Here is a 15,157-nt window from a genome sequence, read left to right on the forward strand (position 1 = left end):
GTAATGTTTTCGCCGCGACTGCACTATTTTAACTAACGTTTCAGACGGAAGGCTAGCAATGTACAAGTATTACATATACGAACCTTACATAAAAAATACTATTCAAAAGAATTTGCATAACGCTTATTAAAAACTATTGAAATTATTTATCATTACAAGTTTTCAATAAGCGTTATCAAATGTTATCATTTTGAATAGCATAACTTAAACAGAGATCAATGAGTTTATTTTTATTGTAAGTGGTGTGGCAAAAAAGGGATCAAGTATTAATTTTTAACCACTGCTGTATATTGCAATTGTCAATAATTATTCTGTCAATATTTTATTTTTATATATATTATAAAAATATATTTCGTATACATTTATATATATTATAAAATATATAACTTTATGGTCCTTAAAATATATTTTAATCGCAAAACAATTTTACATTATTTCAGTACTGTTTGTTTAGATATCACAGTTTAGTCTTTCTACAATGTAGAAATACTATTTCTACAATGTAAAAACACTAAACAAACAATACTGAAATAGTGTCTACAATACTAATACTAATTAATAATGCTAATATTGCAAATTTTTGAATTCTTTAAATTTTAAAGTTTAATAGAAAAACAGCCATGTTAAACATTAGAAAAAAAACATTAATGATTATGCACTATTTCAATATCTACATTTTTTGGAATCCTTTCCGAGGCACGACGGAACCAGTTGATTATGCCCAATTCTATCTCTCGATCATCAATTTTAAATTTATGCTTCGTAGCAACTGTAAATGAAAAGTTAAGTATTGTATAATATATATAGTCAACTTTTTGTCATCAACTATTAAAATATACATATTTACCAAATATGGTACGTGCCACAACAGATCCTTCCACTTTTTCATTATTTTTCCGCCCTTGCCAGGAGAACTGTACGGCAAGTTGCGGAGAAAACACGGTTCCAAGTATTCGCCTGATCAAGTCTCCACCATTTTTTCCTCCTCGATTGGAAAACATTGTCTCCTTAAAGAATAAAAAATGTAATTTAATTTTAAGATTTATTATGATTTTAAAGATTTTTATTTTGTTTCTAAACACTTACAAGCTGTTCACGTGCGACTTTATTATTTGACAATAATGTTGCCAACTCATTCCAATCCTGCAGAGTTTTCAATGGAAAAGCTGGCAAAATGTTTTCCATTTCTTCCCCTTGTTTCGTGTCCTTAGTTTTTCTTTTAAAAATGTCTTCTTGATGTAAAATATCTTGTTGCATCGTTATGATAACGTCACGAATTTCTTGTATATCCAATTTTACTTTCGTTAAGTCACGAATTACTCGTTTTTCGAATTCTGTATGTAAGAAATTGTTGAATAATTATAACACTTAATGAGTCCATTTATAGGTACGTTCCGAATAAGCTTTCGCTATTTTTTTAGTTACAAAGTTGGTAACCCTTTAACTAACTTTGTTTTGTTCTGTTATGCATCAGCTGACTCAATTGAATTTATCGTATTTATTAATAAGCAAAATGAATATTGTTGTATTAAACGAAGCCTTTTCAAGTTCAAGTTCAAGTGATGAAAATGATGAAAAATTAAATTAAATTTTATTAATATGGTTGAAAATAAAAACCGATGCACACATAAAAAATCAAAAGTTGCAAATTTTATTGAAACTGTTGTTTATATGTATAACAATGAAAAATTTCAAGAATCTTTTAGGTATATAACTCAGATAGCACAAAATATTCATAAAATATTTATAAGAAAAAATATAATAAATATTTTGTACATATTTTATGTCCGAGTTTGTCAAGTATAAAAAAATTATGATAAACATTTATGAAAATATTTAAAATAAATATTTATACTATTATTATTAAAGAATATAAAAAATATTTCAAGTTTATATACCATAAATATTTTTCAGTATATTTTAAAAATATATTCTATATATTGTTGATAATAATTTTTGTATTATTTCTAAATAGTTTATGAAAATATTTATATAATCTTTAAAAAATATTTTTTTTAATGAATTTGTAAAATATTTATAAATATTTATGATAATATTTTGTGCTATCTGGGAATTATATGTAATAGAACATAAAATATTTTTATAAAAAAATTGAAAATTAATAAATAAAAATTGTAATTTTTATTATTAGAATGAGACGCTTGACTTTTAATTACTTATTATTGTTATTAAGAAATGATTTAGAGGGTGGAAAAAATTGTGGCAGAATGCCCATTTCTGCAGAAAAGCAGTTGTACATAGCCCTATATGTGTATTAGGCACATCAGATTCATATAGGTAACTACTTTGATAAGGCTTCGTTTAATACAGCAATATTCATTTTTGCTTATTAATAAATATGATGAATTCAACTGAATCGGCTGATTCATAACGGAACAAAACAAAGTTAAAGAGTTACCAACTTTGTAACTAAAAAAATAGTTAGCGAAAGCTTATTCGGAACGCACCCTATATCTTCTATACATAACTGTTGGAATCAGAGGCTGCAGAGCCTTTGAGGACGGCCAGCGGGATAAAAAATATAACGGCGAGAATGTCGAGAACAAGCAGACCTTTATTGAATACACGCGAGTCAGGGGGGACACTCAGGGCGAGCAACGCGAGACCGGAAGAAGCAAAAGAGAAAGACGAGAGGGAAGGGGGGGGGGGGCAAGGATATAATAGATTGCACAACTCAAGATTGCCACGGGTAGTCTTACAGCGCCATCGCGCGGTCGCGATTCGTCGTGAGTCTGTTCAGACGGAGCGTACATTAACACTCCCCCTCGAATCGTGCACCGAGATGGTTTCCGCGGGTCAACTGACGCATCCCGGTTCTCCAGAGGCAGCTAGCGTGCTTTTTCCTCGGTAGACCCTTGGTCATGAAGTCCGCGACCATTTCGGTGGTTGGAACATGCTTTATCTTCAAAACTCCGTCGCGAAGAGCGTCTCGAACGTAGTGATACTTCACGTCGATATGCTTGCTGCGTTGATGGAATACGGGGTTTCCGGCTAGTTTGATAGCGCCCAGGTTGTCCCCATACATAGTGATGTTGCTCAGGTCGTCGAACCCGAGCTCCTTTAGGAAACGTTGCAGGAATGTGGCCTCCTTCGCACCTTCGGTGAGTGCCATGTACTCGGCCTCGCACGTGGACAGGGCCACGGTCTTCTGCTTCTTCGAGTCCCAGCTAATGGCGGATCCGCTCAATAGAAACACGAACCCAGAGTGTGAACGTCGATCCACGGGGCAGTTTCCCCAGTTAGAATCCGTGTAGCCGATCACTGGTGCAGTGTTGGGGCGATACGTGAGGCCAACGTCGATGGTCCCCTTCAAATACCTCAGGACCCTTTTTGCGGCTTTCGAATGGGATTCGTCGAAGCAGTTGTTGAACTGTCCAAGGGAACTGGCCGCGAAGGCTAAGTCGGGTCTGGTAGTCGAGGCTAGGTATGTGAGACAACCCACGAGTTCCCGGTAGGGTATTTCACGTTTGTCTTCGGGGGATATTTCGGTCCCCTTTTCCAGCTTCATGCTCGGATCGAAGGGAGTGGATACCGGGTTACAGTTGTCCATTCCAAAGCGTTTGAGTATTTCGCTGATGTAGCCGCTCTGATTCAAGGTGATGGTATCTCCTTCTCGAAGAAATTCGATACCGAGGCACTGACGAATTTCTCCCGGCTTTTTTACGTCGAAATGTTCCGAGAGAGACTTGGCAATGCGTTTGATTTCTTCTTCGTTCCGTGATGCGATGATGATGTCATCGACGTACACCGCTATCAGCGTGACGTTCTCTCCCTTTCCGATGCGGTATAGACAAGGATCGGCATTCGTGGCGACGGCTCCACATCCCTTCAGGACCATGTCGAGTCGGGTGTGCCAGCTTCGTCCGGCCTGTCGGAGTCCGTAGAGTGCTTTTGTCAGTTTACAGACTTTGTTCCCGGAACTGAGCTCTTGAAGCATTTCCTTTGCCTTTCGTTGGATAACTTCATCCTTCTCCGATTCCGAGATAATCCTCGAAAGTTCGGCCAATTCCTTGGGCGGTTCCATTAGAATGTCTTCCTCTAGGTGTCCGTTAAGATACGCCGTAGTAACATCCAACTGATGAACTTTCATTTTGTAGCGGGCGGCCAGGCTAATCATCAAGCGGATAGAGCTCATACGCGCCACTGGGGCGAACGTCTCGTTGAAATGCACGCCGGGTCTCTGAGAGAATCCCTGAGCCACTAGCCTCGCCTTTCGCCGCTGAAGGGTCCCGTCGGGGTTGACTTTGTTCCTAAGCACCATTCGGCTCCCGATGACGGTTTGGCCGTTGACGCGATCAACCAACTTCCAAGTGTTGTTAGCGATGATCGATTTCAGTTCGTCAACCATTGCTGCTCGCCATTCATTGGCTTCGGAACTGGACATAGCCTCTTTCATCGGAATTTCGGACAAGCTTGCTACCTGCTCCTCCGACGACTCAGATTCTTCAGGGCGAAGATGGTACTCTTTCCGAGGTCTCCCCCTTTCGCCGGTTCTGATTTTTCTTGGTCTTCCTGGAGCTCTACGACGATTTGTGCCCTCATCCGGAAGCGGTTCGTTCTGGTCTTCCTGAGACTCCTCCTCAGAGCTATCAACTGATTCTACGTCTTCCTCGGGCGCTTCAACTAGTGGTTCTTCGACAGTTTCGACTGAAGGATGCACTGTGATGTTCGGAAGTACCACCTCCACAACATGTGGGTCGTGATCGTGACTTAGGGTTACGTCGTCTGAGTCGTGACTCGTAACTTCCGGGCGGAAATCCTCATCAATTCCCTTTCTAGGTTTGGTGTGTAGAAACTTCACGTCCCTTGACACGACGACTTTCTCTTCGTCCGGGATCCATATTCTGTAGCCTTTAGAGGTGGTTGAGTATCCGATGAGGATTCCGTTAAGACCGCGTGAGTCGAACTTTCCAACATTCGGCCCGTTGTTGCGGATAAATACGCGTTGCCCGAACTCCCTGAAGTAGCCGACGTCAGGAATCCTGCCCGACAACATCTCGAACGGCGTTCTGCCATCCAATGATTTCGATGGGCAGCGGTTACGGATATGATTCGCCGTGTTGGCGGCTTCGGCCCAAAAACGTGCGGGTAGGCCGGACTGTAGAAGGAGACACCTGGTCATCTCCATCAGAGTTCGATTTCGTCTCTCGGCTACGCCATTCTGCTGGGGGCTGTACGGGACAGTCAGCTTTCTTATTATTCCGCGCTCCTTCAAGAATTCATCGATGGCCGTATTGACGAATTCTTTTCCATTGTCGGATTGAATGCATTTCACTCGTTTGCCGGTTTGGTTCTCAATCATTGCGACAAAGTTCTGAAGCGCCTGAAAAACATCGGATTTATATTTCAAAAAATAGACGTGCCCCCATTTAGAATAGTCGTCGACGAATTGTAAAATATACTTAGCTCCGCCAATGGAGGCGACCCTCATCGGGCCGCAGAGGTCGGTGTGCACCAGGTCCAGCATCCCCGTTGATCTGTCGGATTTCACAGGAAACGGGCTTCTTGCCGTCTTGCCTTTCAAGCAGATGTCACACTCGCTGCTCAAAGGATCTTCCAATTGCGCGCCGTTGACTCGGCCTCGACGAATGGCTTCTTGGAGATCCCTGGGGTTCAAATGGCCGAACCTTCGATGCCAGTCCGTTTTCGGTGAGGTCGATTCACTAGAGTTCCCTTCCTCGGCGATAGCAACCTTGTCGACTGCTTCCTCAACGACATACAGCCCGTTTACCTTGTTGGCAATTAACTTCACTTTGCCTTCTTTGTCTAGCACGAGCCCTTCGCAGTCGTCGAACACTACCTTGAAACCGTGTTCGGTGATCTTGGAGACCGACAGGAGGTTTGTACGCAGGTCCGGAACTAACTGCGTATTCTCAAGTTGAATCAATTTTGGTTCTCCGTGGATATTGACGTTCATGCGAACCGCGCCTTTTCCTTTAATCTGGATTGAATCCTTGCTTGCAAGATGCAGTCTATCTTCCTTGACGCCCATGTTCGCATCAAACTTGTGTGCTTCGTTACAGAAGTGCGAAGTCGCTCCGCTATCCAAACACCACTTACTGGTTTCGGCCATTCCGGCGAAGTAAGCCTCCGACGTGAGCATCGTTGCGTCCGCCGATGTATTCTGTGCGATCTGCGGATCTTTCTTCTGGCCTTTGCAGTCGGCGGCTTTGTGTCCCACGATCTTGCACTTGTGACACTTGAATTTAAATGCACCGCTATTCGAACCTTCGGTCGCGTCCTTGGGTTTTCTTTGTGGCTTTCGGAAAGGTTTCTTCGCGTACAAGGCGTTCGGTACGTGTCCACTCGCGATGCCCCTTCTCGCGTCCGCTTCTTCAGTGATTTTCACTCGAAGTATATCCAAGGTCGGTAACATGTCTCGTGTTTCGATCGCGCATCGAAAATTGTCGAATTCGCTCGACAGACTAATCAACAGCATGGTCGAGAGCAAGTCTGCATCGATGTCGACTCCTATCTCGTTGATTTTATCTACGGTATCGAAAAATAGATTAAGGTGTGTGCGCACGTCGCTGTTACCTTGCATTTTGAGCGTGGTTAGTTGTCTCAAGAGGGCTGCTTTTCTCGCCGGTCCCTTTGACTGATACGTATCTTTAAGTTTCAGCCACACTTCACGGGATGTGCTGCACCCTTTGATCTGCTTCAACTCACTCGAGCTGATCGACAACACGATTTCCGAACGCGCCTTCGCGTCGTTCTGCTCCCACGCTCGCGCCGCGCTTGCTGATGCCGCACTATCGCCTGTCTCGGGTTTCACGGCCGTTCCGTTGACGTACTGCCACAAATCGCTTTTCACGAGCAATGCTTCCATGAACATCTTCCAAGTGTCGTAATTTTCCTTGTTCAAGGATTCGATTCTCGTCACTTGCGCCATGTTGCTTTTCAACGTACGTATACCAGAACTTTCGACGACCGTTTCTTCGACTGACAATGGCGTCGCATGCGAGGCGGAAATATGTCGAGGTTACCGTTTGCTTTTCTTGACGACAAGTCGGGCTGGGCCCATAACCTGTTGGAATCAGAGGCTGCAGAGCCTTTGAGGACGGCCAGCGGGATAAAAAATATAACGGCGAGAATGTCGAGAACAAGCAGACCTTTATTGAATACACGCGAGTCAGGGGGGACACTCAGGGCGAGCAACGCGAGACCGGAAGAAGCAAAAGAGAAAGACGAGAGGGAAGGGGGGGGCAAGGATATAATAGATTGCACAACTCAAGATTGCCACGGGTAGTCTTACAGCGCCATCGCGCGGTCGCGATTCGTCGTGAGTCTGTTCAGACGGAGCGTACATTAACAATAACATTAGAGTAATAAAATTGTTTACCAGTTTCGCCGATATATGTAATCTGTGATTTTATTTCGCGAGGATTCAACGGTTTGGATCGTTGTTCTTCTCTTCGATGATCCTTGCTGCATCCTTGTCGTACACCATCTAAAAGGGAAGACGGAAAACTTTCTAATATTTATGTGCGTTCTAATAGTTTCGAAATGACCAATATTTTCAAATAAGCATTTTAAAAAAGTTTCAAATAAAGCATTTTGGATATTAAAAAATATATTAACTGATGATGTTAATTTGACCTTGATGTCAATCTGTTATTAAAGTATTAGTTATGCAGATAATACACGTAATCAGTAAATTTGGAAATCATTATCTATGCCTTGCTTAAGTAGTTACCCAGATAGCACAGAGAGTTCAAAAAGAACTCAATTGTATGTCACCAATTATGAATTCTTTTTGAGAGGCAAAAAGAATTCATAATTGGTGACATACAATTGAGTTCTTTTTAACTCTCTGTGCTATCTGGGTAATTTGTTAACAATTTCAATTAGATGTTTACCTTCATCGACGATGTTATGCTGATTCTGTGAAGACTTAGTGGAAATAATGAAACTCTTTTTTCTCAGGACCTCATAGGGAGTAACATTTGCCTGCAGAACTCGTTCATTTTTATCTTCGAAGGCTGCAGGTAACTTCAGAGCGTTTGATTTTCGCAACTTATTTTCCTTGTCTTCGTCGCCTGACGAACTATTTGAGGTAGTGTTTTTTGAGGACTTATAAGTTGATAGCTTTAAATTGTTGTACATAAGAGCCGCCGGTGTATTTTTTTCGTTTACTCCATCATCTGATGAATCGTCATCGCTAACATATCTTCGATTACGTTTAGGTAATCTTTTTCCTAGAGTTTTTAATTTTTTGGACGGGAAATCGGATGAAATTTCAGCTTGATTTAAGTTCGAACGAGCTGTGTCAAAATCGTCTGAAAAGTTGATTTTATATTATTGGCTCGAGTCAATTATCGGTTTTTAAAAATCAGAAGCAAAGAAACGAGTAAATTGGTTTATTTATTAAAGTCTAATTATATTTTCAGTAAACATTACCTAAGGTCATAAATACCGATTGTCCAATTTGCAAATCAAAATGAATGTACACAGAAAAAGAAGTAATATAACCAATAACATATGTAATTGTGGGTTACCAACTACATAATATAATCAATACAATAATATTTACTGTTAATGCAAGTACAATGTTGATTTTTATGCAATACCATATATTATTGTATTGAGTATATCTGTAGTTAGCAGCCCGCAACTACATATCTTATTGGATATATTACATTTTTTTCAGTGTACAAATAACTTTTTGTGCACTTAGAAAAGTGAATATACATTATATTTTTAAAGTTTTTATTTTATTTAAAATCTCGTAAATTGTATTCTATTTTGCGTACCAAACGTGCCGAGGATTCTACACTTGTGGGTTGTCCAATGTTCCTCAGGAACTGTCCTTCGAATGACATTCTTCGTCGGGAAAGAAGTTTTGGGCCAATACTCTCATCTTTCATTATACAGCAGTTATTGGGAGCTTTTGTAGTAATTGTAAAATATTGAAATTGAATCTTTTTGTACATCGGCGCTGTACAATCATTTATCAAGCATCTATTGTAACATTGTTTGCCTAATTTATAGGTTTCGATGCGTTCAACGGTTTCAACGGTGACACTATTTTTTATTTCAGAAATTCTATTACTTAGTTGCTGAAGAGGTTTATCATTTTTTCTCATAATTTTCTTTATTTGTTGTAGATAATTTTCGAAAATAAACGCAGAAAATGCATCTAATGTTCCCCATTTTAAAGCATCATCAGTCAGATGCAATAATCCGTGTGTATTGTATGTAGCATTGTTTTCTCCATACAATTTTAAAAAGTCAGTAAAATACTCTTCTAATAAACGCTTTGCGTATCTGTTTTGTTCCATATCTATTCCGGGAGTTGCTAAAATACGTATAGCTACAGATAATTTCAAAAAATGCTCATATACGCCCTGTCTTACAATTTTACGAAGAACCACCCCTCCAGTATACAAGGCAAATTCTCGATGTTCAGTTGCCTTCATTCGATCAAGTTCATCCAATGATCTGGGTTTTCGAGCAAATTCAAACGGGATATGTGCCCTCAATGCAAGCTGCCTACGTGACATGTCGACAACTTGTTGCGCTCCCAGTTTCATCGGATTTAAGTTTCCTGTCATCATTTTCAACATTTTTTTTACTTGTCCTAGTACTACCAAATGCATGTAGTCGAGAGGTATTTGGGAAATCATATCTATATTAAGTTGTAGTAAGGGACTTATTCCAGTATGATGTTGAGCTTGGGTTTGATTGACAAATGATTCAGCGGTACGTAACGGAGCATTCATTTCAACAAATACTACTTTTCCTTGATAGATACCTCTAGTTTCACATTTAGGACACCCATAATATCCGCTGTGACCTTTCATACAACAAATATAAGCCCTCGCAGGAGCGTCACATATAAAGCAATCGATGTAGAATGGTATATTATTGTCAGCATAAGTAAAACCATTTTGTACAAGATTTTTAGCTTCTTCGATAAAGTAATGTAAAAAGAGTTCAACGCCTGCAGGTTTTTCATATCCGTGAAAGGCTCCAATCAAAAACGGTGATTTGTTTACAAAATTTCGAAAACTTCCAAGAATAGGCCATAGTTGGCTTTTGGAACTCTTTGCAAGTGGTAATCCATCTATGTTCACAGACAAATGTATTTCTTCCGGTAGACATCTAAAGCCACCACTGACATTAATTATATGCCGCAAGCCTTCCTCTATTCCAAAATGACAGTATTGCCCATGCTCCATTGGAATAACGTTCGACTTTTTGGGAGTTTTCAATAATGTTCGACCATCACGGGGAAGGATTTTCATAACGTTTTCTTTTCTTAATGTGTGTAAAAGATTCGTTACGGCGGATATATTTATATTGTTTTTATGACTCCATTGTACTAGATTTGTCTTTAATCTGTCAATATTTATTCTATTGTCAATATCACGTTCCAACTCCAATGAATCTTCGCTATCGTATTCATCTGACGATATTGCTTCTTCTTCTTCTTCTTCTTCTATTTCCTCCTCTTCTAAAACTTCTTGTACTTCATCTTGTATTGATCGATTACATGCTTCGTTGTACTCTAACTCGAATGAAACGTCTTCGTTTATACACAACTGTCTGTCACTGCTATTGGCTGACTCTGACATACTCGTTTCAGTTTCATTTTCCAATTCATTATGGCTATTATCAATTTTAATTTCCCGTACCGCTTGTTCTAAACGTTTGTTTCGATGCTGACAACTATAAAACTTTGTTTTTTTTATTTTCGTCATAATTCCGTTCAGTATTCAATTCCAGAAGAAAATAATTGGTAACAAAATCTGCACAAATTTGACGGACGTTTGCGTCAATGCAGTACCTTCGTTGTATTTTGCGTTTGAAGAACCTGTCAGGTATAAACACTTGCATATTTCAATGTCCATTTATATTTTTTACTCGTAAGATAATTGTATAGAATGAATGTTTATATCTTAAAATTAAATCAAATTTTATTTTGTTTCATCAAATTCGTTTCTGTAAAAAAAAGTTATTTCTACAAAAGTAATTCGTAAATTAATTTTTAATTTTAATTCATATAATATTAAATAATTTTTACAAATTATTCAAGTTGCATAAACTTTAAAAACTTCATTGTTTACTATTTTTTGGAATATCCTTAAATAAAATTATTTTTATTAATTGAACGGCACTTCATTACGCTGGTTATCATGCACAAAAAATGAACTAAACCTAAAGATAACCAATCACAATAATGTTATACATATAAGAATCATGCCTATCAAATGCAATAGATGGAACAACGCGTTCATCGTTTTATTCTATGGGAATTACAAGCATGAAAACAGAAGTTTATGTAAGTTAGATTAAATATAGTATTTTATGTATAGATGTTGAATGAAAAGTGGTACTTTCATTATATACTAACGATATATTATAATTGCGGGTTTTTAAAAAATTGTAATAAAAAGTTTAATCTTCTTTTCTATTGTTCATAACTATTTTGTAAACCAGATTTCATATTGTAATAGGTATACGTATTTATTTAAAGAAAAATTTCAAGTTTTATGTAATCGGACCGAGGCTACCAATATATGTACAAATCTTACCAAGGATTAAATAATATTTCCACACAGCCGAGGAAATTTCGACAAGAAGACGGTAAATCATGCCTATATTAATGATTAATTTTTTGCGATACCAGAATTTTTATAATATTAATATCGACAAACACAACAATATCGATGTAATTAAAATAAAAAATAAATAAGTAACAATAAAAGCTAAGAAAAAGAAATATGAATTTATGCTTAAACTGAGTAAAAGCAAAAAAAGTATGAAAACTTACTGATACAAATTATGTTTTACACAGCCTTGGGCAGCATTAATTGCAAATATAATTAAATTATTAATTATTAACCAATAACAATTATAATTTGTAGTTAAATGGCATAATAATTACTATTTACTACTATTAACATTTTGACATGTAAGTAAAACCAATTCAATAATCACTAATAACATTTTAAAATGTTAATTAAATCGAATTTAAGAACAAATTACATTTGAGAAAGTAATAAAAACAGATCTTTTATTGCTAATTACATTTTGAATTGTTAATTACGTTTTTATTTTGCAATTAAATCGATTTGAAGAATTACTTTTGACAAAGTATTTAAATCAATTTAATTACTAATTAAATTTGTAATTAAAACCAACATAAATATAGTAATTAAAGTGGCCGATCTTAACATGGCTGATCTTTAACTTTGATTTTCTTTCTTTGCCTTTCCTTATGATATTCAAAGAGTTGCTGCTTGGACAGATTTATGCAGATCTAAAAAATATTTTTTGAATAACTTATACGTTATTCAGAAAATTAAAAATACTATTTTTGGATATGTATAAATCTGTCCAAATTATACATTTCTATTCGGTTTACAAGGTATTAATGTAGTCATATGCAAGTCTTTAATATCTAAGTATATGTTGCCATCATGTTGCTGTAAAATTATTGTTTGTCGCAGATGACTCCTGATGACAACAAAATGCCTTCATATTGTCGTCATATTGCTGTCACAATACTGTCAATTGCAGATGGCAAAGTGACGACAACTTGTTGCCATCATGTTGCTGTCACAAATGAATTCGTCGGGAGAGCAAACCAACATCAACAAGTTGCCGTCAACATGCTGTAGTCTAGTGTCGAATTCACGTGAGTACCTAAGACGCACAATGCTGAAGAGCTGTCAAACAATGCTGTCTCGAGTTTCTATATAGAAATTGGTTGCTGCAACGGTTGACAGCAACATGACGGCAACTTCATAGGCATTTGGTTATCTGGGTGTTTATTATAGGAACATTCCTGAAATGTATGTGTGCATTTGAACCATCACATAAATTTACATGCTTTACTAAATGAGTTATGCTGGAACTTAGTTTACATAGCAGTAAAAGCATAGAAAGTAAAAAAAAATTACATTTACTTTTTCATTACAAAGAAGAATTATAGGACCGTTTTAGCCAAGAAGGTAAAGTCAATCATTGATTGTTCAAAATGCATTCAAACTGCCATCACCAAATAGTATATATATGTACCATAAATGATTTATGTTGACACTTAATTTATGTTGTAGTAAAAGCAGAGAAAATAAAAAATACACTTTTAACCAAATTATATAGGCCGATGTAAATAAAATTGTCCTACGCTGAGCATCTATATTTAATAATCATTATATTAATTGCATGGACAGTCTTAATTTAAACGCATAATATGCGTAACTAACGTGTATATATACGTATATGTACGTGTAATAGAAGTTAAGCTTAAAGTTTAAAGAATCAATGCAGTTTGCTATTCGACAAAATTAAATATGAATACGCAACTGAAAATGATCTATAATATATGTTGAGAGTACAATAATAAATTATTTATATTTCTTTCTTTATATTCGCCATAAATAATTCAGTTATGCAAATTATGTTTAAAGACTGTCGATGCAATTAATCATTATATGCTCAGCATAGAAGAAGTTTTACATCAAATGCTTACGAGTCTCCTCTACAGTGAGTGTAATTAATTGCATATAATTTGTATGCTTATTAATAATTTGTATAACTGAGTTTTCACTGATTAACATTTATTACAAGTCAGCCATGTACCATTAAAGTAATTCAGCATACGTCCGTTACATGGAATAATTTCTTAACCTCTTATAATATATGTTAAAAAAATTTGAGAACGCGCGTTACCGTTATTTGCGTTGCCAATGAAAATTCACTAATATTAAATTACTGAACGGTACAAACATACCTTTTGGTGAATCGTACAAAGGATATTTTCTTTATCTTCTAGTGGAAAATATTTCAGCCGTGTACCATCAAAGAAATTCAGTATGCACGCCACGTGGGATGATTTATCTTATATATAAACCTCTTATAAGTTAAACAATTTGGATTCTCCGTAGGAAACTTGAGTACGCCTGTTCTTAATCTGGATAAAAAAGGACTATTATAACCTTAAAAAAATTGGACTATGCGTTAATTAATTGTCGCGACAATGAAAATTTACTAATATTAAATTACTGAACAGTAAACATACCTTTTGGGGAATTGTACAATATCGTTATTTTCATTTATTTTCCAGTAGAACTCACACGGGACACTTAACGGAATTTTTTTGGCCACGAAATGCGAAGCATGACAAAACACGAGCAGTCTTGCCGACAATGCTTCCAGCAACTTCCAGTCTCGAATCTTTTACAGCAGCGAGCGATCGATCGACTATTTGCTGTCTCCTTTCCAGGGCTTGAAGGAGACAGCTCGAGAGAAAAGGAGACAGCAGATAGTCGAGTGCCGTCGAGCTATTCGCTATCCCCTCCACTTACAGCACGTTGCTACATGTAAAAAGATTCGAGACTGGAAGCACTGCTTGCCGAGCCGAGGCGCGATGAAGCGCGAGACGGTCAGGCGGTGATATATCAGTATGTCGATAATTGATTAAATGTCGACATATCTGTAATGATATTAAATTTATAAAAGTTTAAAGCGCAAAAAAGAAAATAGTTTTTAAATACAATTTATATGTATAATATTAATATTAATATAAACGAATATTAAATATAAGTTACTGTCTAATAATGTTAACAATAAATAAATAAATCGTTATACAAGTTAATTATTATTAATTATTATTAAACAACTGTTATTTTGTAATAAACAATTTTTTCAAAGTGCGCGCGTTAACATGCTGTTGAAATATTTAATTTATATAAGAAGCTACTACATTTTATAAATATTAATATTAATAGATTATTAAATTATAAGTAAATAAAAATTATTGTTAATAATAATTTTATAAAATTATTTCAAAATAATTTTTTAGTTAATATAATTTGATTAAAATACTAGAATTAGTATTAATGTATATCTTATTATATTTTAATATAAATAAATATTAATTTTAATAATATAAAAAATAATAATGGCCATAAACCGTTAGTATTTACGTTGAAAAATGTTTTATGAACTTCTTTGGGACAGTGAAATTCGCTCTCAATTCCTCATACTTTTTGTTTAATAATAAATATATTATATTAACGGAGTCCCCATGGGATCTCCGTTATCTCCAGTTGTGGTGGATTTGATTTTGCAAGAATCACGTATTTTGGACGTCTTTCGGACGTCCTTTTGCTGTGATTTAACGGGA

General features: G+C 36.5%; 2 protein-coding genes across 6 annotated transcripts; both read right to left on the reverse strand.

The window, feature by feature from the left end:
- Window positions 1-290: 290 nt before the first annotated feature.
- Window positions 291-8,272, reverse strand: LOC118647667. The gene is made up of 5 exons (XM_036292957.1): window positions 7,881-8,272; window positions 7,364-7,471; window positions 1,087-1,334; window positions 848-1,007; window positions 291-769 (listed from the first exon to the last, which is right to left on the reverse strand). Exons 1-5 carry the CDS (start codon window positions 8,125-8,127, stop codon window positions 645-647), a joined length of 888 nt encoding a protein of 295 aa, XP_036148850.1. The 5' UTR covers window positions 8,128-8,272; the 3' UTR covers window positions 291-644.
- On the reverse strand, window positions 8,144-14,310 carry LOC118647666. Of its 5 annotated transcripts, none has more exons than XM_036292956.1 (5): window positions 14,051-14,310; window positions 13,763-13,967; window positions 11,798-11,822; window positions 8,775-10,965; window positions 8,144-8,300 (listed from the first exon to the last, which is right to left on the reverse strand). In XM_036292956.1, the coding sequence occupies exons 4-5, from the start codon at window positions 10,722-10,724 to the stop codon at window positions 8,271-8,273; spliced, it is 1,980 nt and encodes a 659-aa protein (XP_036148849.1). In that variant the 5' UTR covers window positions 10,725-10,965; window positions 11,798-11,822; window positions 13,763-13,967; window positions 14,051-14,310; the 3' UTR covers window positions 8,144-8,270. The 5 variants fall into 5 exon arrangements, with proteins under 5 accessions (XP_036148849.1, XP_036148845.1, XP_036148847.1 ...); XM_036292952.1 differs by having other exon boundaries at window positions 13,763-13,942; window positions 14,051-14,307; XM_036292954.1 differs by having other exon boundaries at window positions 8,775-10,837; window positions 13,763-13,942; window positions 14,051-14,306.
- Between the last annotated feature and the right edge of the window lie 847 nt (window positions 14,311-15,157).

The sequence above is a fragment of the Monomorium pharaonis genome, chromosome 10 (genome assembly GCF_013373865.1).
Source record: "Monomorium pharaonis isolate MP-MQ-018 chromosome 10, ASM1337386v2, whole genome shotgun sequence".
NCBI lineage: Eukaryota > Metazoa > Arthropoda > Insecta > Hymenoptera > Formicidae > Monomorium > Monomorium pharaonis.